This window comes from Peromyscus californicus, unplaced genomic scaffold (assembly GCF_007827085.1).
Source record: "Peromyscus californicus insignis strain IS unplaced genomic scaffold, ASM782708v3 Scaffold_4__1_contigs__length_199733344, whole genome shotgun sequence".
NCBI lineage: Eukaryota > Metazoa > Chordata > Mammalia > Rodentia > Cricetidae > Peromyscus > Peromyscus californicus.
Genome location: NW_026294562.1, coordinates 162320012 through 162346198, shown reverse-complemented (window position 1 = coordinate 162346198; position 26187 = coordinate 162320012). Strand labels below are relative to the sequence as shown.

General features: G+C 52.8%; 2 protein-coding genes across 6 annotated transcripts in view; one reads left to right on the top strand and one right to left on the bottom strand.

Annotated features, from left to right (window-relative positions):
- Positions 1–74: 74 nt before the first annotated feature.
- Positions 75–24513, top strand: Map4k1 (mitogen-activated protein kinase kinase kinase kinase 1). 2 transcript variants are annotated; one of them, XM_052763206.1, is made up of 32 exons: positions 91–1241; positions 1403–1460; positions 1575–1665; positions 2288–2352; positions 5423–5478; positions 5567–5614; positions 5769–5811; positions 5904–5976; positions 6718–6849; positions 8512–8574; positions 8671–8752; positions 9648–9764; positions 10163–10241; positions 11168–11226; positions 11309–11352; positions 11436–11480; positions 13627–13669; positions 14377–14539; positions 14616–14698; positions 16933–16956; positions 17843–17927; positions 19788–19864; positions 19944–20004; positions 21092–21200; positions 21281–21339; positions 21502–21605; positions 22123–22297; positions 22837–22899; positions 22978–23067; positions 23151–23221; positions 23614–23669; positions 24344–24513. In XM_052763206.1, exons 1-32 carry the CDS (start codon positions 1143–1145, stop codon positions 24411–24413), a joined length of 2487 nt encoding a protein of 828 aa, XP_052619166.1. In that variant the 5' UTR covers positions 91–1142; the 3' UTR covers positions 24414–24513. The 2 variants fall into 2 exon arrangements, with proteins under 2 accessions (XP_052619167.1, XP_052619166.1); XM_052763207.1 differs by lacking the exon at positions 22837–22899 and having other exon boundaries at positions 75–1241.
- An 81-nt stretch (positions 24514–24594) lies between these two features.
- Ryr1 (ryanodine receptor 1) overlaps positions 24595–26187 on the bottom strand; it is a 132607-nt gene continuing 131014 nt past the window's right edge. For all 4 annotated transcript variants that reach the window (XM_052761262.1, XM_052761259.1, XM_052761260.1 and 1 more), the window contains 3 exons: positions 26070–26170; positions 24936–24987; positions 24595–24806 (listed from right to left, as the gene is read on the bottom strand). In XM_052761262.1, the coding sequence (XP_052617222.1) occupies positions 24711–24806; positions 24936–24987; positions 26070–26170 (249 nt within the window). In that variant the 3' untranslated portion in view covers positions 24595–24710. The remainder of the gene's footprint in view (positions 24807–24935; positions 24988–26069; positions 26171–26187) is intronic.

The following is a 26187-nucleotide window of genomic DNA, read 5'->3' as shown; positions in this document are numbered from 1 at the left end:
GGAGGGCGAGGGGAAAGGAGCTTCCGGCAGCCGCCTCGTCTCTCCGGCTACCACGTGATTTCTTCCCAGCAGGCGTCATTTTTTGCGTGCGCATTGCTCCCACTTGAATGGAACCAACCGCGTGAGAAAAGGTTTAGTCTGCCTTACTACGCAGGCGCCGGGAGGCGGGGCTAAGCTTTTCCCGGGCCGCACAAACCTTGTGCTGAAGTTCCGGACGTGCGTGCGCCGGAGATAGTCACGAAAGGCCACGGAGTTCTCTGGACGCATGCGTAGCCGTAAACGCGAATAACCGCGCAAAGGGATACAGCCGTGTTCTCTTTGCGTTCAGTCGGGTGCGAGGTGCTCTCTGAAGCCCTTCTTGCCCCTAAAACAGCATCCAGTTTCCTCACTATTAAGTCCCTGGCCTGTGATGCCACCGTGCTCTTCCGGGAGGCTGGGGAGGCCAATGGCTCCTGCACCTGGCGCGATTGCCGTGACATGCTGGAGTCTCCATCGGGCTCCGGATAGGGGCTACTAACAAGCGCTCCAAGTCTGCCACAGATTCCATACACTTTAGGCGCGATGCACAGGCATGTGCCTTGTGGGCAGGTGCCCAGAGCGCATTCACATTGGTACACACGGGAACTGGACATGTGCACCTCGCAAACACCGTCGCAGGCATGCTGGAGCTGTCACTTAAGTGACACGTATGTGTCACGAGTAAACAGGCCCGTGTGCTACTTAGCCAGCTTTGTGCACACCTGCAACCTCTGGCTTGACTCCAAATCTTCAAGTACCTAGCAGAGGTTCAAATGTTCAAACTTGTGACTCCTCCCAGAATAGGAGAGTTGGGAAGAGGGTCCTAGGTCAGCCCCAGGTTGCAATTAAGATCTTTTGCATCTTATTTACATATTGCCCTTCTGGGGGCAAAGGGGAGTCCCACGAGTCCCAAGGCAATCAAGCTCTCAGAACCCTGGGGACAGGGGTGGAGCCCTCTGCACAGCCTCGCAGCTGGGGCAGGAAGCGAGAGTGGGGAGGGGGAAGGCCACAGCCCGCAGAGTCAAGGCGGGCCCAGGACTTGTGGAGACAGAGGGTAATACCAAAGCTCGAGCCCTGAGGCCCTGCTGGCCCCCTGGGCACCGGCCCAGCCCCGGCCTCCAGGGATGGCCCTTGTAGACCCCGACATCTTTAATAAGGACCCCCGGGAACACTATGATCTACTGCAGCGCCTGGGTGGTGGAACCTATGGAGAAGTCTTCAAGGTGAGAAAGCCCTTCTGCCTCCTTCATTGTCAAACCTGGGAGAGTTGGGGTGAGGCCGGCCACCAGCAGTGCCAGAGGAAGCCAGGCCTTGGGCTTGGCTCAGAGATGCTGAGGGTGGCAAGCTATGGAGCCTGCCTGATGGCCAACTTCCCCTTTACAAGGCTCGTGACAAGGTGTCTAAGGACCTGGTAGCTTTGAAGATGGTGAAGATGGAGCCTGGTGAGAGTCCCCAGAAACTCGTTCTGCACCCCTACCCTTACTTCTTAGGGTGGGGAATGCACATCCTTAAGCCACAGCTCTTAGCCACCTTTTCTCTCCTGCCCCTCCTCACAGATGATGATGTCTCCACCCTTCAGAAGGAGATTCTCATGTTGAAAACTTGCCGGCATGCCAACATCGTGGCTTACCATGGCAGTTACCTCTGGTGATGTCTTAGCCCATCCCCCAACCCCAGCCTCTTATTTCTGACCAGGCATCACTAACCAGGTCCTCGGTCCTAAACTACCATTTGTGACCCAGATACCCTAACTTGACCTCCAACCTGAGGACCCCACTTTTAACTGGAGCATCCCAGCCTGATTCCTAATCTAAAATTCTGCCTTTCTTACTGAGTATCCCCTAAAGACTAACAAATATCAGTCTGCTCCCTGCATCCCCCATTTCACCCTGCTTCCTTAATATGAACCCCAAATTCTTTGGCCCCCAAGATAATGTCTCAGCTGCCCTATTGATGACATCAGTTCCTCAACCTTGCACTCTGGACCTCTTTGTCCTGTCTGCTTCTCCGTGAGCTCTCTGCCCTGTCCCCTAAGTCAGCCTGGGGTGGCAGAGGTGTGCCATGCGGTTGGAACCCAAAGACCTAAGTTCTAGTCAGATTGTCCTAGCAGGTGCATTTCCTGGCCCATCCTCAGCCTCCTGCGTTGTGGGAAAGGGACGCTCTGGTGGGTAGGGGAATAGGATAGCCTCGAGCCCCCGTCAGCCTCTTCTAGAGACCACTGACAAGGTGTGACTACCTTTGTCATCCCTGCTCTCTTGACCCCCTGTAGGCTGCAGAAGCTCTGGATCTGCATGGAATTCTGCGGGGCTGGTTCTCTCCAGGACATCTACCAAGGTTAGAGGAAGGACAAGAGGATCCATGCCCCCCTCGGCCCCCATTCCACCTCTCTTGTCTCTCTATGCTTGTATTCTGGGGACTGCCTTTGTGGTCCACACTTCACACCATGAGCCAGCCCTTCCACTGGTCCCAGCTGGGATGATGCTGGGGATCCTGGTGATGACTCTGCACCTGTGGATCCTGCCTGTCTTTCCCCCAGGCAATAATCCCCTCTGCTTCCATGTCTCTGTCTTTGGGTATCTAGATTTTCTTGCCAAAACATATTCTTGGACTAGGGCATTTCTTTCTTTTTTCTATTTATTTATATATTTAATCATCATCATCATTATTATTTTGGAGATGGGGGTCTCACTATATAGTCCTGACTTGCCTAGAACTCAATATGTAGACCAGGCTGGCCTCCAACTTACAAAGCTCGGCCTACTTCTGCCTCCCTAGTGCTGAGATTTAAGTCATGTGCTACCAAACCTGGCCTATTTCTGCATTTTCTTTCTTTCTTTCTTTCTTTCTTTCTTTCTTTCTTTCTTCCTTTCTTCCTTTCTTCCTTTCTTCCTTCCTTCCTTCCTTCCTTCCTTCCTTCCTTCCTTCCTTTCTTCCTTTCTTTCTTTCTTTCTTTCTTTCTTTCTTTCTTTCTTTCTTTCTTACTTTTTATGGTTTTTCGAGACAGGATTTCTCTGTGTAGTTTTTTGGTGCCTGTTCTGGATCTCTGTAGACCATGCTGGCCTCGAACTCACAGAGATCTGCCTGACTCTGCCTCCTGAGGGCTGGGATTAAAGGCATGCGCCACCACCGCCCGGCTATTTCTGCAGTTTCTAACTCAGATTAGTTGCTCAGTCACTTTTTGGGCAGTCAGTCAATGAATTTCTGAGTCTAGCCTGCACTTTGCCTTTCAGGGAAATTTGAGGGTAGGTGTTGGATAGGCCTCTCATTCCCTCTGAATCAATCTCTCTCTCTCTCTCTCTCTCTCTCTCTCTTACACACACACACACACACACACACACACACACACACACACACACACTTTTTTTTTGGCCATAGTGTGTTCTGACTCAGAGTCTTATGCTTGCTAGACAAGCCCTCTGAGCTGTATCCCCAACCCTCTTTGTGTTTTTTTTAATTAATGTATCTAGTCTTTGAGAATTTCATATAGGTATACAATGTATTTTTATCACAGCCCTCAACTTCTAGACATTCCCCCAGTGCTCTTTTTACTTATTATTTTGAGACAGAATCTCAATGAGTTGCCCAGGCTGGCCTTGAACTTGCAATCTCACTGCCTCGGCCTCTTGAGTAGCTAGGACTACTGGTCTATGCAACCAGACCCTACACCTCAGCGCTCTCTGAAGTTCTGATGTCCACCTCTGTCTTACTACCTCTGACTCCCTCTAGCCCAAGACCTCAAATGTCCGAAAAGGGGAAACTTGATTAAAGGCCATCAGAGGTTGAGCTGTACTCAATGGTAGAATACTTGCAAGGTGCTGGGGTTTATTCGGGCAACACAAAACCTCCCCCAGAATGGGAAACTGAGGCCCATAGATAAGAGTGGCTCACCCAGCCATTGTGCAAGCCTGCTTTTTGCCCGCCACCCTCTGTCATCTTTCTTTCTCCTGTCCCTTCCCCAACCCTGCTTGTCTCTCTCCCGAAACATGTCTCCCCGCATTTGGTACCTGTTATCATCTCTCTGTCTGCTCTGACCCTGGGTCTGTCTGTCTGTCTGTCTCTGGCTCATCTGGCCTGCCCTCACATCACCTCTATTAGTAGACTCCCAGGACACCCATTGTCCTCTGGGGGAAAGCTGCTCACTCACCTCGCCTTGGTCATTGCCCCCTGCCCTTGCTCTTTTTTTTCCTGCAGAGTGGGACCCGTCACATCCCTGCTCCTGCTTCTTAGGGTAGCCTTGCGGACCAGCATGCATGAAATGTCATAGCCCTTCCCACACATATTTCCTGTTGTTGTTTCTGGTTCTGTTTTTTCTTACTAATTATTAGCATATTAACATCTTACATCATATTTTTCCTTAACCTTATTTATTATTATTTGTTTTTGAAATAACAGACAAGAGGTCCAGCACTGAGCTGTTCCTCCAGTGGTGATTACCATCCTATATTTTATTTCTCTTGGAGTGTTCTCCCCATGAGAGCAAGGATTTTATCTCTCGTGTGTGTGTGTGTGTGTGTGTGTGTGTGCACATGCTAGTAAAGGAATCCGGGGCTGGAGAGATGGCTTAGTGGTTAGGAGCACTGACTGCTCTTCCAGAGGTCCTGAGTTCAATTCCCAGCAACCACATGGTGGCTCACAACCACCCATAATGAAATCTGGTGGCGTCTTCTGGCCTGCAAGGACACATGTAGGCAGAACACTGTATACATAATAAATAAATCTTAAAAAAAAAAAAAAAAAAAAAAAAGGAATCCAGGGACTTTCATACGCTAGGCAAGGACTTTATTGCTGAGCCAGGACCCCCGTCCCTCACTGGGGGGATTCTAGGCAGGGGCTCTATCACTGAGCCACACCCCAGCCACATACTAGCTCCTCAGTGGTGAATTCTAGAAAGATGTTCTATCTCTGAGTCACACCCCCAGGCTCTCACTGGAGGATTCCAGGCACATGCTTTCCTCCTGAGCCACACCCAGTCTTTTGGGATGACTGTCTTTCTTGTAGCTGTGTCTCCAGGACCTGGCCCAGAGTAGGACTGTTGTAATTATTGCTGAATGACTGTCTTCCTCTGCACATAGCTGCATATTTATCTATCTCTCCCACTCCAAGTGCACTTGCTCTTGGCTGTTTAGGAAACAGGTCTCTCTATGTAGCCCTGACTGGCCTCGATATTTGTATATAGCCCAGGCTAACCTCAAACTCAGGGCAACACTCCTGGCTCAGCCTTGGAAGTAATAGGATTACAGGCAAGAGTAACCACGCGTGAGCCACCACCTTCATCTCCCCTTCCAGTTGTCCCGTCTGGAGTCGCCTCCTCTTTGGGTATCCTGTCATGGGTGGAGGGAGGCTGGGGAACCCGGAGAGCCAGAGTCCCCGGCTCCTCTCCCAACATGTGGGGTGACTTTTGCAGTGACTGGCTGTCTGTCCGAGCTCCAGATCAGCTATGTGTGCCGGGAAGTGCTCCAGGTAAGAAGGGGCCGGGGGGCTCCCAAAGGGAGCAGGGCCCTGCCCAGGCAAAGGGGCTCACCAGCCCGTTCTTGCCATCTCTCCCCAGGGTCTGGCCTATCTGCACTCACAGAAGAAGATACACCGAGACATCAAGGTAGCCGGGGACAGTGGTGTCACTGAGGGAAGGTCGTGGGGCCTGCTAGGGCTCCTGACAGTTGGAGCTTTAGGGTGGAATCACAGGGGTGGGAGCCAGGCTGCAGTGGGGAGGGCATTCTCTGACAGCTTCTAATTCCTCCTCTGGTCCCCAGGGAGCCAACATCCTCGTCAATGACTCCGGGGAGGTTAGGCTGGGTGAGTGTGGCTGGCTGGCGGGGTACAGAGGGAGCTGATGGAAGTTGAGGAGGGATGGGGTAGACACATACTGATTCTGTCTCTGCCTCCAGCTGACTTTGGAATCTCAGCCCAGATTGGGGCGACATTGGCCCGACGCCTCTCTTTCATTGGGACACCATACTGGTGAGGGGTGCTGGGTCGGTGGCTGGGGTGGGAATGGTGGTGTTTCCTGTTTCGGCTCCCCAGAAAGTCCTTGGCTCTGCCTTCTCCTACTAAAGATCCTTTCCCTCTCTTAGGCTACCTTTTGAGTTTTCCATTTATCTATGTCTCTCTCTGGCCCTTTCTGCCCTTTCTCTTAGTGTTTAGGATTTCAGTGGTGCTGCTTGTGGGGTGTGTGTGTGTGGGGGGGGTGTGTGTATGTGTGTGTTGTTTGTTGACACCAGCTCTCCTTTAGTTCAGGCTGGCCTTGAACTCCTGATTCTCCAGTCTCCAGTTCCTACAGTTTTAGGATTACAGGCATGCACCACCACTGCACCCAGCTTGGGTTGGTTTTTCCCTTGATCTCTATCTCTAAGTCTATTTCTGTGTTTTCTCAGCCTGTGGCTCTCTCTGTTTGTTTCTGTCTCTAGATTGTAGCTCTCTTTGGCTTTAATGTGTCTTGTGGACATCACTAAGCCATACTCCCAGCCTCCCTCTCTCCTGTTTTGAGACAGTGTCTCACTCTGTAGCCCAGGCTGGCCTCAAACTCATGGTACCTCTCCTGCTTTAGCCCCCAAGTGTTCCCACACTCCCCTTTTCCTCCTCCTTCGGCCACTTTGTCTTGGTGTCCCTGTCCCCTGGCTCTGTCTGTGCCCCATTTCCCCTGACCCTACCTCTCTCCTATCCCTGGACCACTCCTTGCTCTCTGAGGGTCTCTGCCCACAGGATGGCTCCAGAGGTGGCAGCTGTGGCCCTGAAGGGTGGATACAATGAGTTGTGCGACATCTGGTCTCTTGGCATCACGGCCATTGAGCTGGCTGAACTTCAGCCACCTCTCTTTGACGTGCACCCTCTCAGGTAAAGGCTGGGGTGGTAGATGCCCCTGGGCACAAGACCGTGCCCAGGCCTGACCCTCACCTCAGATCAGATGCCCCTAGGGAGACTCCTGTGGCTCTCTGAGCACAGAAACCTTTCCTCAGCTTTCCATAGTAAGACCTCTAGTTCAGTGGTCCCTATCTTTTTTGGGGGGCAGGGTGTTTAGAGACATTTTCGCTGTGTAGCCCTGGCTGGTGTCCAGTTTTCTATGCAGCTGAGGATAGCCTACATTCCAGATCCTCTTGCCCCAGCCTCTCACAGGCCTATGGATGTCTATCATCTTTTGTTTTTTTGTTATTGAGACATGCTCTCCCCATCTCCCTATGTAGCCCAGGCTGGCCTCAAACTCACTATATAGCCCAGGCTGGCCTTGGATTCTGATCCCCCTGCCTTCGCCTCCCAACTGCTGGCATTACAGGTGTGACCCTCCATGCCCAGCTGACATCCACGCCTAGAGATTCATTCTGGATGGGCCAAAGCTTCAAATTTTCTAAAACATCATAAACAGCTTCTCTTAGAAGTGACTTCACAGCCAGGTGTGGCCATTCTGTGATCCCAGCACTCAGGTAGCTGAGACAGGAGGTCTGGAGTTTGAGGCTAGCCTGAGCTACATAACAAACTCCTATCTAAAAGCAGGAACAAAAAGGGGGTGGCCATATTGGATTTAAAACCAGAACTGTATTTCCTTCTTGTGTGTATACACACATATGTAAGCATGTGTGTGGAGGTCAGAGGTCAGCCTCTGGCCTTGTTCTTCAGGCACTGTCTACTTTTTTTTTGTTTTGTTTTTGTTTTTCGAGACAGGGTTTCTCTGTGTAGCTTTGCGCCTTTCCTGGGACTCACTTGGTAGCCCAGGCTGGCCTCGAACTCACAGAGATCCGCCTGCCTCTGCCTCCCGAGTGCTGGGATTAAAGGCGTGCGCCACCACCGCCCGGCTGTTTGTTTGTTTTTTGACAAGGTCTCTCACGGGCCTGGAGTTGGAAGATTGGGCTAGCCTGGCCCCAGCCACAGAGCTCCACCTGTCTCCACCTTCCAGCACTGGGTCATATGCTCATCCCCCCACCCAGTTTATTTGTTTACACACATGTGTCAGTCAAAGGACAATTTACAGGAATTCATTCGCTACTTCCTCTCTGTGTGTCCCGGGAATTGAACTCAGGTCATCAGGCTGGGCAGCAGGTGCTTGACCCTCTGAGCCATCTCACAGGCCCATATGCTCAGCTTTTCAAAATAACTTTTAAACTTTTACTTTTGTGTATTTGGGTGTGTGTGATTGTATGTGCACATGTGTGCAGGTGCACACACCTGTGGGTGTGCAGAGGCCAGAGAAGGGTGTCAGGTGTCCTGCTCTGTCACACCTCACCTTATTCCTTTGAGATAGGGTCTCTCTCTGATCTTGGAGCTAGGTTAGTGGCCAGCAAGCCCCAGGGATCCTCCTGTCTCTGCTCCTACAACACTAGAGTCACAGGCATGCCCCACTTCTTACAGGGGGCCTGGGGATTTGAACTCAGATCCTCAGGCTTGCATAGCAAGTGCTCTTACCGTCTGAGCCATCTCCCCTGTTTTATTTCCACTTGGGAACTCCTGAAGCTATGTGATTTGTCCCCATGGCCCTGAACTGCATGCTCTCCCCTCCTGCTCTAGGGTTCTCTTCCTCATGACAAAGAGTGGTTACCAGCCTCCTCGGCTAAAGGAGAAAGGCAAATGGTGAGGAGGGGGGCTGAGGGGGGCTGAGGGGGGCTGAGGAGTCGGGGGAGAAGGGCTCAGAGGCCCTCATCCCAGACCTGCTTTCTTCCTCCCAAGGTCGTCTGCCTTCCACAACTTTGTCAAAGTCACCCTCACCAAGAGTCCCAAGAAACGCCCCGGTGCCGCCAAGATGCTCAGTGTAAGCCATCCCTCCTCCAGGATTCCCTCCCTACCCTCCTCCTCAGCCCAGGACTAGCCCAGTCTTCCATGGCTCACAAGAGCACTTAGGACCCGGTGGCCCCTTCCAAACCCCCAGTCCCTCAGAGTTTCCCAGGACTCTACCCACAGGACCCTCCAGACTGTACCGGGAGACCCAGGCCTGATGGGCGGAGCCTGCAGTCTCAGTCTCAGGCAGAGGTGGAAGCATCAGAACTTTAAGGCCATTTTTGGTTACGTAGAGAGTTTGAGGCTATCCTGTCTCAAAAAAAATAAAACTCAAACCAAATTAATACCCAGATAATTCTTTTATGTTTGGTTGTTGTTGTTGTTGTTGTTGTTGGTGGTGGTGGTGGTGGTGGTGGTGTGTGTGTGTGTGTGTGTGTGTGTGTGTGTGTGTGTGTTTGCAAGCACACTTTTTCTATTGTTTTCATCTGTTTTGTTATGGTCTCATGTAGTCTAGGATAGCCTCAAACTTGCTATCTAGCCAAGGATGATCTTGGACTCTTGATCCTCCTGCCTCCACCCGCCAAGTGCTGGACTTACAGGCATGAGCCAGCGTGTCTGGCTTTACCCTAGACAACTCTCTCCAAGTTCGTCTGAGTTGCTGGAATACTCCAAGGCCCAAAGGCCTCCAGACTTGTACCTGAGAGTCTTCACCAAGCCTGGTTGCTTCTAGGACACCCTGAAATTCCTCCCCTCCCCTTCTGGGAGCCCTGAATTCTTCTAATCTCTTAAAATGTCTTAGCATCTCTGGGCCGCTGAGCCTCCCTTTCCTTCTCCCTCAGCCGGTACCTTCCTCCAAGCATCTCTTCCAGCAGGCCCCGTGTCCCCACCCTCCCCTGCCATGCCAGCCTCTGACCCTGCCCCTCTCACAGCATCAGCTGGTGTGCCAGCCAGGCCTCAACAGAGGCCTGATCTTGGATCTTCTTGACAAAATGAGGAATCCTGGGAAGGGAGCACCTGTTGGGGAGCTTGATGACGAGGAGCCTGAGGTGAGGGCCTCAGTAGAGAGGATGTGGGAACCTTAGGGCCCTTGCACAGTGTCTTCCTTCTGCCAGGGGAGCCTCGGGAAGTCGCAGTAGAAGGAAATGGTCTGAGGAAGGGAAGCCTGGCAGGATGCCATGTGGAAGTCTAGAAGAGGGAGGGGCTGGAGGGGAGTCGTGGGGTGAGGGAGGACTCTTTTTTTTTTTTTTGGTTTTTCGAGACAGGGTTTCTCTGTGTAGCTTTGCGCCTTTCCTGGGACTCACTTGGTAGCCCAGGCTGGCCTCGAACTCACAGAGATCCGCCTGGCTCTGCCTCCCGAGTGCTGGGATTAAAGGCGTGCGCCACCACCGCCCGGCGAGGGAGGACTCTTAAGGGCTGTGGGCCCTGACATAACCTTTCTGTCCAGCCACCCCCTGCCATCCCTCGGCGGATCAAATCTACCCACCGGGCCGGCTCACTGGGGATCCCGGACACAGACTGCTGTCGTGAGTTGACGACCCTACAGTTTGGACCACCTAGCTCACTGTCTGGGGCTCAAATTCTTGAAATTCAAGAAATTCTTGGCCATATAACCTTCAAACTGACCGCAGAGTCCCCTCCCGGACTCTCGTGAGACCTCCCAGGTCTGACCCCAAAGATACCTCGAGAATCTATCTAAAGGCCTCTACATAGTGAGTTCCAGGCCAGGGCTACACAGTGAGACCTTGTCTCAAAATAAAACAATGACAAGAAAAAAGAACCCCCCCAAAAAAGCCCCCCCCAAAACAAAAAATACCCAAAGACTAAAATAAAACACAAAACAAAAGAACCCATACACAGGCTGGGGGGCTCAGTTGGTAGAGTACTTGCCTTGCATACACAAGGTCCTGGGTTCAGTCCCAGCATTGACTAAACCTGGCATGGTGAAGTTTAGCTGTGCTCCCAGCACTTGGGAAGTGGAGGCAGGAGGATCAGACCTGCATGGACATCATGTAATGAGTTAGAGACCAGGACGACGTGAGATCCTGTCTTAAAGATGCGTAGGGGCCAGTGAGATGGCTCCGTGAGTGAAGGGGCTTGCTGCTAAGCCTGATGACCTGAACCCACGTGGGGAAGGCTAGAACCAACTTCTGCGAGCTGTCCTCTGACATACATGCCTCTCTCTCTCACAAAGCAAATAAATACTTGTAATTTTTCATAAATTAAAAAAAAAAACTGTGAGAACCCCTAATTCCTAAATAAAGCCTGAAAACAAACATCTCACACCTGCTTTGAGCCCCTCTACCCCTCTGATGTCGCTCCTAGACCCCCAAACATGACCCCTGTAAACAAAGGCCCTTCCCTCCGGGGACAGTAGCCACCCTTAAAGCCCTGGCTCCAGGCCCCCACCCCAACTCCTGATTCACTAATCTGTCTCATCCCCACTTCTCAGGGCGGCACATGGAGTTCCAGAGGCTCAGAGGAGTGGAACCCAGACCTCCAGCTGACACTGTGAGACGCCTCTATGCTTGCCCGATGTGTCCCCTCTTCCTTGTTCTGCCCTGGGTCATTCTGACTCTTTCCTGTCTCTCAGGTTTGCTTACAGCCCCCTGGAGACTTCAGGAGCACCAGTCCCAGGTCCAGGACGCCTCCCCCGGGCTGGCGGGGAGGGCCGTGGGTTATGTGGGCGCCACCTGAGGCTCATGCCTGTCGTTCTTCAGGAGCCAACAGTCAGAGTCTGATGACGACTATGATGATGTGGACATGTAAGACCCCATGAACCCTCACTGCGGCCCCAGCCTTTCCTGTCACCCCATTGCTTCAGCTCCCGTCTTCCCTCCTCTTCGCCAGTCCCTGGTCCCCAAACCCACTGGACCCTCCACCTTCACCTCTGACCCCTGGATACCCCCCCCCATCCCTTCTTCCTCAAACCCTCCCTTCCTACTGCAGATTGACCTTAAGGTTTCCTACCTATTACACAAGCGCTCTATCACTGAGCCACGCCCCAGCCCTCCACTCTGGTGTCTAGGCAGGCGCTCTATCACTGAGCCACGCCCCAGCCCTCCACTCTGGTGTCTAGGCAGGTGCTCTATCACTGAGCCGCACCCCCAGCCCTCCACTGTGGTGTCTAGGCAGGCGCTCTATCACTGAGCCGCACCCCCAGCCCTCCACTCTGGTGTCTAGGCGCTCTATCATTGAGCTACATCTTCAGCACTCTTTTTACTTAAAATATTTTTTTTTGTTTTTTGTTTTTTCCGAGATAGGGTTTCTCTGTGTTAGCCCTGATTATCCTGGAATTCACTCTGTAGACCAGGCTGGCCTCGAACTCAGAGAGACCCACCTGCCTCTTCCTCCAGAGTGCTGGGATTAAAGGCATGTGCCACTCCCAGCCTTAAAACTTTTTTTTTTAATTTATTCTATGTGTTTCAGTGTTTCGTTTGTTTGGACACATATAGTCCTGGTGCCTGTGATGGTCAGTAGAGGGCATTGGATCCACGGCACTAGAGTTTCAGGCTGTTGTGAGCTGCTTTGTGGGTGCTGGGAACCAAACCCAGATCCTCTGAAAGAATAACCAGTGCTCTGAACCACCGAGCACCTCCCCAGCCCCTCTTTTTAATTTTTAATTAAGTAAAAAAAAAATTTGAAGCCTGGAGGTGGTGACACACACCTTTAATCTCAACGTTTAGGATGCAGAGATAGGCCAATCTCTGAGTTTAAGGCTAGCCTGGTCTACACAGTGAGTTCCAGGACAGCCAGGGCTACACAGAGAAACCGGTCTCAAAAATCAAAAAACCAACCAAACAAACAAACAAAAAAAAAAAGAGCGAGAGAGAGAAAATCTCACTATGTAACCCCAGCAACATTTTTAGAATAGGCTGGCCTCAAACTCACAGAGATCCCCCTGCTCTGCCTTTCAGGCACTGGGATTAAAGGTGTGCCAAGCTTCTTCTGCTTTTTTTTGTTTTTTTTTTTGGTTTTTCGAGACAGGGTTTCTCTGTGTAGCTTTGCGCCTTTTCCTGGAACTCACTTGGTAGCCCAGGCTGGCCTCGAACTCACAGAGATCCGCCTGGCTCTGCCTCCCGAGTGCTGGGATTAAAGGCGTGCGCCACCACCGCCTGGCTTCTTCTGCTTTTTTATTTGATACAGGTTAACACTAAGTTGCTCAGGCTGGAATTGAATTCATTCTGTAAGCCAGGCAATCCCCCTGCCTCAGCTTTCTAAGTAACTGGTATTACCTGCCCAACCAGGTCTGGCTCCTTCTACCTCCTACAACCTTTTATCTAGTCCCCAACTTTGGCCCTGAGCTGCCCTCAGGCCCAGGCCTGACCCTACTGGACCCTCACAGCTCTGGTGCCTCATCTACTTCCCAGGCTCAGATTCCTCTACCTACCCCCCACCTAAGCTTCGACCCCCACCTTCTCCCCCAACTCCTATCATCCTCCCTCTGAGCCTGTAGCCCAAGATGGTCTCAATCCTCCTGCCTCTGCTTTCCAAGTAGGTGAGATTACAGGCTTGTGACAGGAGGCCCGACCTCAGATGAAATCTTGACCCATGGAAATTTCCCACGTCAGGTTTTAAGTCTCAGGCCTCACCGTGCACCCAGCAGTTATCCCAGGTCCCCAGTTCTCCCCGCCCTGGCTCGGGGACAGTCTCCAGCCCACTCCCTGTTCAGTCCCCACCTTCTGGCATGCCGGGCAGAGGGTGAGGAATGGAGCGGGCCTCGTGGATCTCATGGACCATGTAACAGCCCAGAGCTGCTCCTGCTCCTGTTGCCATGGCTGTCAGTCACAGAGTCCTCAGCTCCAGCCACTCCTGGCCACCCTTCCCCACTGTCCCTCAGTTCCAGGCCACCAGCCTGAAACGCCCCTTGTCCTTGCACCCACACCTGCTCACCCTATGGTTGTGTTTCAGCCCTGCCCCAGCAGAGGACATGCCTCCTCCACTGCCCCCCAAGGTAAGGACCTGGGGTCCTGAGGCCAAGGCCTTTGATGCTGGGATGATTTAAATGTCTATAATTTGGCCGGGCAGTGGTGACGCACGCTTTTAATCCCAGCACTTGAGGCAGCGGATCTCTGTGAGTTCGAGGACAGCCTGGTCTACAGAGTGAGTTCCGGGACAGCCAGGGCTACACAGAGAAACCTTGTCTCGAAAAACAACAAAACAAAACAAAAATGTTTAGAGTTTGAAGCCAGAGGTGTCTGAATATTACAGAAAACTTAAGTGTTTGGGGTACAGGATAGATATATAGAAACTCAGCTGAAGCTGGGTGTGGTGCTGTACCAAGGGTGTGGAGGCAGGAAGATCAAGAGTTCAAGATCATCCTTAGGTATGTAGCAAGTTTAAGACCAGCCTGGGCTACACAGTGCCAGAGTGAAATGCTGTCTGTTTAAAGCAGGGCTGGGTATCTGGGAATCTGGAGTGATGGGTCCTGTGGGACCTGTCAAGTAGCTGGCCTAGTGCCCAGCATTAACCCTTTGTGTTCTGCTGTGTGCCGATGTGAGGATGTGGTTCTGGGAAATGGTAGAACCAAGGCAGGCTGTCATGGGGAGGATCATAGCTGTGGCTGATTCTTGGTCCTGGAAGAGGCAGGGATTGGGGTGCAAGGTGCACTTTCTTCTGGAACCTCTCACTTATGTTTCTTCCACACTCCTGTCTCCATAGCCCAAGTTCCGGTCTCCATCTGACGATGGTTCTGGAGGGGTAGGGGACGACGGACAGCTGAGCCCAGGGGTGCTGGTCCGGTGTGCCAGTGGGCCTCCTCCTCGTACCCCTCGTCCTGGGCCTCCCCCAGCCACACAGAGCTCCCATCTCACAGCCCACTCAGGTATCAGGCCTGCCCCGGGGAGGACGATGGGCAGGGTTGAAGTCTCTTGGCCTGATCTTGCTTCGACCGCTATCAGATCCCTCACTATGGAACTCATCTGCTCCGGAGCCAGGCCAGCCCCCACTCCTACCCCCTAAGAAGGAAAAGATGAGGAGAAAGGTGAGAGTTAGCTACAGGTTCAAGATAGGCTGGCCCAGTGGGAGATGGGATGGCATCTCATGGGTGACATTTATTGAGTCCTTCCTCTGTGCCAGACACTGATCTTGTGGGATGTGTGTATATGTCTGTAGGTGGGTGGATGCGCAGGCACACAGGTAGATGCACAGGCTTGCTTGTAGGTGTAATTTTCTGTCCTACCAGCCAGTTCCCAAATAGCCACACAGAGACTTATTATTAATTATAAATGCTCAGCCAATAGTTTAGGCTTGTTACTCTTACAAATTAACTCAAATTAAATTAACTCATCTTGCTTCTTTCTGCATCTGCTGGGGACTCTGCCCTTCTTCATCCCAGAGGTCTCTCCCTGTCCAAAAGTCCCACCTAACCTCTTCCTGCCTAGCTATTGGCCATTTAGCTCTTTATTAAACCAATGAGAGCAACACATCTTCACAGTGTACAAAAAGACTGTTCCACAACACAGGCGCATGGGTGGATGCATATATGCAGGCCAGAGGACATCAGGTGACCTGCTCTATGACTCACCATCTTATTTCTTTGAGACAGAGTCTCTCACTGAAGGTGGAGCTGGGCTGGTGCCAGCAAGCGTCAGGGATCCTCTTGTCTTTGGGAGGATCATAGCTTATGCCCAGCTTTTTTTTTTTTTTTTTTTTTTTAACTTTTATGCTTTTCTCATATATTACATCCTGACTGCAGCTTCCCCTCCCTCCACTCTTCCCAGTGCCTTCCCCCACCTCCCCTTTCCCCCAGATCAACTCCTTGTCTGTTTCCCTTTTTTAAAAAAGGAAAAGAAACAAAGAGCAGGCCTCCCAGGAATATCCACCAAACATGGCCTAACAAGATACAGTAAGACTAGGCACAAACCCTCCTATCAGGTCTGGACAAGGCAACCCAGTAGGAGGAAAAGGGTCCTAAGCACAGGCGATGGAGTCAGAGACACCCCCACTCCCATTGTTGGGAGTCCCACAAGAACAGTGAGCTACACAGCCATAGGTGTACGCAGAGGACCTAGCTCAGACCCATACAGGGGCTGTGTGTTTCGCTTCAGTCTCTGTGAGCCCTGCTTAGTTGATTCTGTGGACTGTGTTCTCATGGTGTCCTCAACCCCTCTATCTCTTACAATCCTTCCTCCCCCTCTTCTTAGGGTTCCCCTGGCTTCGCCTAGTGTTTGGCTGTGGGTCTCTGCATCTGCTCCCATAGGTTGCTGGATGACGCCTCTCTGCTAACAATTGTATGCCCAGCTTTTTCACATGGGTGCTGGGAGTCTGAACTCAGGTTCTCACATTAGCACAGCAAGTGCTCTTACCTGCTGAGCCCTGGTCTGTGTTCTACATGAAAACGGATCCCGCTGACTCTGTGCAGCGGCGCTGAGGCAGGAGGATGGAGCTGCAGGCCAGAGGTGCCATTTGGCCTTCCCATCACTGTGATAAAACACCGGCCAAAACCAGCTCGGGGAGGAAGGGCTTGGCTTGGTTTCCACCTCACCTCACTGGTCCATCCAGAGAAGTCGGGGCAGGAACTGAAGCAGAGGCCGAGGAGGAGCACGCTTTCTGGCTTGCTCCCCGTGGCTAGCTCAGCCTGCTTTTCCATACGACCCAGGTCACCGGCCCAAGGCTGGCACCATCAACAGGGGCTGGGCCCTCCCGTATTAATCAGTAATTTTTAAAAAGCTCACAGTCAGCCGGGCGGTGGTGGCGCACGCCTTTAATCCCAGCACTCGGGAGGCAGAGCCAGGCGGATCTCTGTGAGTTCGAGGCCAGCCTGGTCTACAGCGCAAGATTCAGGAAAGGCGCAAAGCTACACAGAGAAACCCTGTCTCAAAAAACCAAAAAAAAAAAAAAAAAAAAAGCTCACAGTCTGGCAGAAGCATTTCCTCAGTTATGGTACCCTCTTTCCAAATGACTCTAGTTTGTGTTGACAAAACGCTGACACAAGAGAGCTTACCTAGAATTCTGTAGTGAAAGGTTGGGGCTGTAGCTCACCAGGAGAGAGCTGTCCAGTTCACCAGTGAGGGGCTGGGGGTAGGGGGCTGAGGGTGGGGGGCTGGGAGTGGGGGGCTGGGGGTGGGGCTCCGCGGAGGAGAGCTTAGCTGCTATGTGCCAAGCCGTGAACTCCGTCTCCAGGACCTGCAAAGGCAGGAGTAAGGGGCAGCAGCTTCTAGGTTATGTGGGTACATAGGGGAGGGACCCCAGTGGTGGCTGTTTTCTGTTCCACAGATGGAGAAAGCGAGGCGCCAAGAGGTAAGCAGTTTACCCAGGGTCACCCCTAAGACATTCCCCTTTATCCATGGAGGATCCATTTCAAGACATGCCCCCCTCCCATGGGTGCCTCAAACTGGCTAGTACCCAACCCTGCATGTTCCACTGATATATGTGCCTACGAGGGGTTTCACTGACAGGCACAATAAGAAGTTTACTGTGGAGTCAGGGTGTGGTAGCACACATCTCTAATCCCCAGCACTGGGGAAGTAGAAGCAAGAGGATCAGGAGTTGAGAGCCAGCCTGGGCTACATAGAGAACCTAAGGCCAGTCAGGACTACACAAGACCCCGTGTAAAAAAGCTAAGAAGCTAAAACAAAGCATAATTTGTTTTTGTTTTTGTTTTGCGAGACAGGGCTTCTCTGTGTAATGGTTCTGGCTGTCTTAGAACTCACTTTGTAGACCAGAATGGCCTTGAACTCACAGACATCCACCTGGCTCTGCCTCCCGAGTGCTGATTAAAGACATCTACCACCACTGCCTGGCAATTAATTAATTAATTAATTAATTTAATGTACACTGATGTTTTGCCTGTCTGTATGTCTGTGTGAGGGTATCAGATCCTTTGGAACTGGAGTTACAGACAGATGTGAGCTGCCATGTAGGTGCTGGGAATTGAACCTGGATCCTCTGGAAGAGTAGCCAGTGCTCTTTATCACTGAGCCATCTCTCCAGCCCTGACATATTTTTTTTTTATTTTCGAAATCTTTCATGCAATGTTTTTGAGACCATGCCCACACAGATGTGGGTGGGTGGGTGGGTGGGAAGTGGGGGTTCTGCATCTCTAAGGCATAGGCATCATCTGAACCCTGCACTCATCTTCCTGTCCCCTGCCCATTGTTGCTAACCACTGACCACGGCCTTCCAGGGATGCGCCCTTCTTGTGAAGTTATTCAACGGCTGCCCCCTCCAGATCCACAGCACAGCTGCCTGGACGCATCCTTCTACTAAAGGTGGGCATTCAGGAGGTCAAGAGCCTGGGGTGAGGGGCCAGTTGGGGATGGTGGGGCCCTAATGGAAACAAAGAGGTATAGGAAGAATATTTTTATTTTTATTTTATTTGAGTGATTTTACCTGCATGTATGCTTGTCTACCATGTGCATGCAGTGTTGGCAGAAGCCAGAAGAGGGCATTGTATCCTCTGGAACTGGAATTACAGATGATTGTTCCCTGACATATGGGTGCTGGGAACCAAACCCAGGTCCTCTGCAAGAGCAACAAGTGCTCTTAACCACTGGGCCATCATCTCTCCAGCCCCAGGAGAGTCTTTTTGTTATTTAAGATTTAGGTCTTTATTTTTAGATAATGTCTTTTTTTTTTAAATATGGTATTATTATTTGAGAATGCCTTACAATGTATTTTGATCATCTTCACTCCCTACTCCTCCCAGATCCAACCCTCCGCTCCATCCCTTCCCAACTCACCGTCCTTTTTTGTAAGTCATGGAGTCTAATTTATGTTGTCCCTTACTCATGACTGTGAGGCCATCCACTAGAGTGTGGTTAACCCTCAAAGAACTGACTTTTCCTCTCCAAGAAACCATCAACAGGTGGATGCTGTGCACAGGTTTGTGCACATTAGCCCAGGTGTGCGCAGAGCCCAGACGAGTGTGTAAGAACCCCTGAAGCTGCAGGTGCAGGTGGTTGTGAGCCCCCAGGCATGGGTGCTGGGAACCCGTCAAACCCAGGCCCTCGGTGAGCAGCAGGTGCTTAGCTCTGGAGGGAGGGTCTTGATGGAGTGCCGTTGACGAGCCAAATCTGGAGCAGATACCGTGGTTACTGTCAGATCTGGAGAGCCACGAGGGGAAGTGAAAGGTGACTTCAACGGTGAACTCTAGAGAAGACGCAGTTTAGAGGCCAGAGGTGTTGGAATAAGACGGTTTAAAGTCAGGGTACATGGTGGAGGTATCGAAGGTCACCTCCATGTTGATGGCAGAGACCAGGATCAGCTTTGGGAGATAAGATTTGGGGGTCAGCCGGGCGGTGGTGGCGCACGCCTTTAATCCTAGCACTCGGGAGGCAGAGCCAGGTGGATCTCTGTGAGTTTGAGGCCAACCTGGTCTACAGAGTGAGTTCCAGGAAAGGCTCCAAAGCTACACAGAGAAACCCTGTCTCGAAAAAAAAAAAAAAAAAAAAAGATTTGGGGGTCAGTATTAAATAACATAAGAGGCTTGGAATGGAGTGTGCACCTTTATTTAGTCCCAGCACTCTTTTTTTTTTTTTTTTTTTTTTTTTTTTTTTTGGTTTTTCGAGACAGGGTTTCTCTGTGTAGCTTTGCGCTTGTCCTGGAACTCACTTGGTAGCCTAGGCTGGCCTCGAACTCACAGAGATCCGCCTGGCTCTGCCTCCCGAGTGCTGGGATTAAAGGCGTGCGCCACCACCGCCCGGCTAGTCCCAGCACTCTTGAGGGTGAGGCCAGCCAGGGCTATACAGCAAGAGCCTTTTAAAACAAACAGCATAGTAGTGCAAAGCACACTGGTGACCCCAGCTCTTAGGAGGTGGAGGCAGGAGGATCAGGAAGTCAAGGTTTGGTTTCAGAGAGAGGTCAAGGGCCAGTGGGATACTTGTGAACAGGGCTCTTCAAACAAGAGGCAGGCTTGGGAGATGGCTCAGCAGTTAATCCTGGGGGCTGGCTTAGGGGTCTGAGCGGGGTTTGGGTTCAGACTTGAGAAGATACAAGGCAGGGGTGTTAGTCTGCAGGGAGAATTAGTATGAAAGGGTGGTGGTGGGGTGGAGGGCCAGTTTGGGACAAAGATTAGGAGGTCCTGCCCCACAACGAGAGACCCCAGCACCCGCTTTGTCTGGCCCACTCAGACCAGCACCTGCTCCTTGGTGCAGAGGAAGGCATTTTCATACTGAACCGGAATGATCAGGAGGCCACGCTGGAGATGGTGAGGGATGGGGGCAGTGCTGGGGGTGGGGTGGCGTCGGGTGAATAGGAATCCCAGAAGTCACCCCCATTCTCCGCAGCTCTTCCCTGGACGGACAACCTGGGTGTACTGCATCAACAACCTGCTCATGTCTCTCTCAGGTCAGCCTGTGCACGTGGGGAGGGGCAGGGGCCAGGAGTTAAGGGTTGGGGTGGAGGTAATGTGTGGAGGAGTCTTCAGCTTCACTGACCCTGAGGTTCAAGTCGCCCCTTTCCTCCTGAGTGAACTGAAGGCAAGGGGGCTTCTTTCCCTGGGCCTCAGTTTCCCTATCTGCACAATCTCAGAATTTTCCATATCTCGGAAATCTTCCCTTCTCAGGTTGGTTGTGAGTTAATTTTTACAATAAATTCGTCTTTAAATACCTTCGACATCTCTGAGTGTAGCTGGTGCACACCTTTAATCCCAGAGCATAAGAGACGGGGCAGGTGGGTCTGACAGACTTAGTCTCCCTTTCAGTCTGTAACAGACTGAAGAAATTACAGGGGTTTTTGTTGGTTGGCGTTTGGTAAGTAACAGGGCCGGTGCATGCTTACAGATGTGCTACCACTGAGCTGTATATCCAGCAGCACCCTTCCCCCATGTTTTTTGAGACAGAATTCCCACTGTGTATCCCAGGCTAGCCTTGAACTTGGGGTGGTTCTCTGGCCTCAGCCTCCCAAGTCCTGAGATTATAAGCAAATGCTGCCACTCCTGCATAGGTAGGTGTTTTGTTTTGTTTTTGTTAAATTTTGACAGGTACCAGGTGTGGTGCCACACCCCTGTAATCCTAGCGCTGAGGGTGGAGCCAGGAAGATGGGAGTTCAAGACCCATCTCAAGTACATGGGGGCGTTAAAGGCCGGCCTGGACCCCATGAGACCCTGTTTTGAGAAACAAGCACCAAAAATACATAAGTAAACCTCAAGTGCAACTTCGTAGGCTAGTCACACTTCCCTCACCTGGCTGTGGCGCTGTGAGGGCCGAGAGCCAGGCCTGCTCTCTGTCTGTCTGTCCGCCCCTGCCCCCCAGCAGGTCACAGTGCCCGGACCACACTAGTCCTTTCAGACATGAAGGGTGCAAATGTGTGAAAGGACAGTGCGATCTGCATGTCGGGGAGTTTTGAAGGGCTGGGGCTAGCCCAGGGCTGGGAGACAAGAGGTGGTAAGGGTCCTAAAACTGCTTCCCCTCCCCCTCCCACACACGGACTGCAGGGAAGACCCCCCACCTGTATTCTCATAGCATCCTGGGCCTGCTGGAGAGGAAAGAGATCAGAACAGGAAGCCCCATCGCGCACATTAGCCCTCACCGGTTTCTGGCAAGGTACCAGCCCCAACGGGTACCACTTGGCTTCCCGGCCCCTACTGCTATCCTGTCACCACTTACACCTCCTTCTTCTTCAGAAAGAACATGGTCTCCACCAAGGTCCAGGATACCAAAGGCTGCCGGGCCTGCTGTGTGGGTGAGAACCAGCCTCGGGGTGCTGGGTGGGTGGGTGGGGGTTGGTGCTTGGACAGTATCCACTCAGTAAGGCTGAGGCAAGGTGTCCAGGGCCCTGAGGAAAGATACAGGGTGGTCTGGGAAGGAGACCGGGACCCTGACCCACTCTTGTCCACTTCCACAGCCGAGAGTGCTAGCTCTGGGGGCCCATTCCTATGTGGGGCATTGGAGACGTCTGTGGTCCTGCTCCAATGGTACCAGCCAATGAACAAGTTCCTGCTCGTCCGGGTAAGTTCGCAGGGCAAGGGTGCGGCACTTTGGACCTACCACCATTTGTACTTAGATAAGAACTGGATGAACCCTCTCCCAGGACCCCTGCCCCCCATGCTGAGACATTTTGAAAACTTCCTGAGGGTCTGGAGAGACGGCTCAGTGGTTAAGAGCACTAGCTGCTCTTCCAGAGGACCCAGTTCAATTCCTAGCATTCACATGGCAGCTCACAACTGTCTGTAAATCATTAAAAAAAAAAAAAATTCTGATCCTTAAGCCCTGCTCCTCACATCTGAGCTTAATTATTTCTCAGTCTCCAAGAGTCTGTCCTTTTGAGTCTAAAGTGTTTTTGCGTCTAAAGTGTGTGGGTGGGTGGGGGTTCCCTGCCTTTCTGCCCCTGGCTGACACGCCTCCTGACAAAGCCACATTTACTCTAAGGGCACGCTTTGTTTCTAAAGCGGCCTGAAATTACCCGAGGGCCTCGGCCATGTCCCAGCCAGCCTCTCTAAGCCGCCCTTCCCCTTGCACCCTGCAGCAGGTGCTGTTCCCGCTGCCCACGCCGCTGCCGGTGTTCGCACTGCTGACAGCGCCGGGCTCCGAGCTGCCGGCGGTGTGCATCGGCGTGAGCCCGGGGCACGCGGCGAGGTCGGTGCTCTTCCACACCGTGCGTTTTGGTGCCCTGTCCTGCTGGCTGGACGACTCCAGCACGGGTGAGTGGACTGTGCCGGAGACTGGGGGCTGCAGGGGAGGGAGGGGCTTCAAGGGAGGGCGGGGCTTCAAGGAAGGGCGGGGCTACAGGGGAGGGAGGGGCTACTGGGAAGGCGGGGCTGTAGGAAGAGGGGGAGTGCTGCAGGATAGAGGAAATTGGGGGAGAGGTTGCAGACAAAGGCAGGGCTGCAGGGATGGGGGGTGGGGAGGAGGAGCGGGTTCAGGCTGCAGGGAAGGGGTGGGGCTGCGGGGAGAGGGCGGGGCTTCAGAAAAGTGGCATGGTTGTGGGAAAGGACAGGGCTGTGGGAAGGGGCTGCAAGATGAGGTGGGCCGAAGGGTGGTGGGACTACAGGTTAAGGCAGCCTGGAGAGGCAAATTTATCCCTTGTGGAGGTGAGGGTCAGAGTGGCTGGGCAGGACTAAGGCTGAGCCCACACTGAGAAAGAGATGGAGCTGGGGTCAGATTGGTAACAGGGTGGGGCCTGAGGGCCTGAGGGGTGCTGGCCAGGCAGTTAGTTCTTCAGCCCCTGCCTCTCATGCAGAGCACAAGGGACCAGTGCAGGTGACCCAAGTTAAGGAAGACATGGTGATGGTGTTGATGGACGGTAAGAGCTTCCTCCCTCCCCTTCCTGGTCCTCAGCCCTGGACTTCGTGTTCCAAACCTTGCCTCCACTTCCTGACAGGCTCTCTGAAGCTCGTGACCCCAGAGGGGGCCCCAGCTCCCGGACTTCGCACCCCTGAGATCCCCATGACGGAAGCAGTGGAGGCTGTGGGTATGTGCTGGGAGGGGAGGGCCTAGGGTCAAGGGTGAGAGCTCTGTGGCCTGAAGGGTCACAGGCAACTGCTCTCTCTCCAGCTATGGTTGGAGACCGACTCCAGGCCTTCTGGAAGCATGGCATTCAGGTGTGGGCTCCAGGCTCGGAACAGGTAGGCGCTTTCAGTTCACACCACTGCCTTGCCTTGTCCTCATCTTCTCATCCCTTAAATAGGCTTGGAGAGGCCCTGGGTCAGGACAGGGACTCCTGCCAGGAAGCTTCGGGACACACATCTTCATCTGCATGCCTCACCGTGCTTGGTGGGAACAGGCTCGTCTCACAAAGCACCATGCTGGCCTCTCCGACCCTTTGATGGACTCTTTACAGTGGCCAACGGATAGGGCACTATGGTTTTTTAAGTTAGTGGTCTTGGCACAGAGCAGTGAAGTCACTTGCTCCAAGTCACACATTTCATGAGTAGCTCTGGGGTTAGACGTCTCCTTAGGAAGCCATGTCAGTAGAGAGAGGGAAAGTCCTACAGACACATCCACGCTTTCTCCACAGCTGCTGCAGGAGCTGAGAGACCCCACCCTCACCTTCCGTCTGCTCGGCTCCCCCAGGTATGGTGGTGGGGAGATGGATGGAGGACCAGGAGGGCTGCTGGTGTGGAGCGGAGGTTTCTGCGGCTGTTTTTTCTTTGGCCTAGAACACCCTTCCACACTTTTTTACTAAGCTCGCTCCTGAGGCTCCGGCTCCACCGTGATTCTTGGGAGCCTTGGCCAACCTCCTGGGTAGAAGCCCATGCTTCTCTGTATTCCTTTAGCTTACCATTCAGGGGGTGTGTGAACTCCCCAGGCTCCTTTACTGCTGTTGCTATGAGACAGCGTCTCACCATGTAGCCCTGGTTGCTCTCCGAATCTCTTTTTTCTTTTATTGCACTGGGGAGGGACAGGCGTGTGCCACAGAGGGCACCTGGAGATCAGAGGACATCTCTGGGAGACGATTCTCTCCCTCTACCACGTGGATCTGAGGGACTGAACTCCAGTCATTAAGTTTGGGGGCAGGCACCTTTGCCTGCTGAGCCATCTCGCCAGCCCACTTCAGACTCCTTATGTAGCCAAGGACGACCTTGAACTGCAGATCTTCCTGCCTCAGTCTCTCAGTTGTTGGGATCTTGGCACGTGCCACCATGCCACTTAGTCATTGTCACAGCCCAGCACTGGCACAGCTCCCAGTAACTCCTTGGAGAATGAACTAATGAATGAGTGAATGACTTGACCTCTCTCTTCTTCAGGCCTGTCGTGGTGGAGACACGGCCCTCGGATGACCCCACCGCACCTAGCAACCTCTACATCCAGGAATGACCATCTGAGAGAGCATGAGAAACGGACCTCTGTGGACTCCTAAAGACACTAGTGGTCATGACATGTCCTTATCTTCCAATAAACATGACTTCAGTCTGTTGCTATCTTGCTTTTCTGGGGTGGGGGGCAGATTTTTGGATGCCGGGTCCCCCCAAATTTAAATGATCCAACACAACGATGCTGGGGTGTAACACAGGCTTTATTTGTCTAGTTGAGCATCCCCTGTGCCCAGCTGCCTGGACATGAGCTTATGGTGGGAGTAAGGCACTTGAGGTGGGGGAGGGCCAGCTGCAGACCTCAGCTAAGCTGGTCCTCATACTGCTTGCGGAAACAGTCTCCAGCAGGGAAGAAATCCCAGCACCTTTCCTGGTACATCTTCCAGACATACGACTCCTGCGGTTGGGGGGACAGGAGTCCTTTGGTCACATCTTCAAATTCAGGGTTTCTCTGAGACGAGTTTATTGAGTACACTCAGCGTGTAACTAGAGTATAGCCTACTCATCCCCCATTAGCATCCCTTACCTGACCCGTGTGCTCTGTCTCATCCTTGTTTATCAAATACATCAGGAAAAACCTGAGGGGCAGAGGACAACAGGGGAAAGATAACAACCATACTTGCATTGAAGTTTAGTTTTCAAGTGCTGAGGATGAAACCCAAAACCCAGTACATGCCAGGCAGGGGCTCTACCACTGAGCCACACCCCAGCCCCTCACTGGGGGATTCTAGGCAGGGGCTCTACCACTGAGGAACACCCCAGCCCCTCACTGGGGGATTCTAGGCAGGGGCTCTACCACTGAGGAACACCCCAGCCCCTCACTGGGGGATTCTAGGCAGGGGCTCTACCACTGAGCCACACCCCAGCCCCTCACTGGGGGATTCTAGGCAGGGGCTCTACCACTGAGTCACACCCCAGGCCCTCACTGGGGATTCTAGGCAGGGCCTCTACCACTGAGTCACACCCCAGCCCCTCACTGGGGGATTCTAGGCAGGGGCTCTCCCACTGAGCCACACCCCAGCCCCTCACTGGGGGATTCTAGACAGGGGCTCTCCCACTGAGCCACACCCCAGCCCCTCACTGGGGGATTCTAGGCAGGTGCTCTACCACTGAGCCACACCCCAGCCCCTCACTGGGGGATTCTAGGTTGGTGCTCTACCACTGAGCCACGCCCCAGCCCCTCACTGGGGGATTCTAGGCAGGGGCTCTACCACTGAGCCACACCCCAGCCCCTCACTGGGGGATTCTAGGCAGGGGCTCTCCCACTGAGCCACACCCCCAGCCCTTCACTGGGGGATTCTAGGCAGGGGCTCTACCACTGAGCCACACCCCAGCCCCTCACTGGGGGATTCTAGGCAGGTGCTCTACCACTGAGCCACACCCCAGCCCCTCACTGGGGGATTCTAGGCAGGGGCTCTCCCACTGAGCTGCACCCCCAGCCCCTCACTGGGGGATTCTAGGCAGGGGCTCCACACTGAGGTAGCCCCTCATTGGGGGATTTTGCTTTATCACTGAGCCACAGTGATGTTTACCTTCTGATTGACTGAAAACATGGATACCCACACTCCTTTCCATAATTGGCCCAGGCTCAGTAGCCCTGCCCTGGCTGTCAACAGCCTCACTCCCAGCCTCTTGCTCACCCACCACTTCCCATCCTCACATGTAATTGGCCAGGTTGTGCTCCTCCAGAGTGTGGGTCTCGAACCCATGTGGGGTCGTATCAAAGTAGTCACTGCCTATTCCGCAGATGAAGCATTTGGTCTGAGGACAACGAGAGA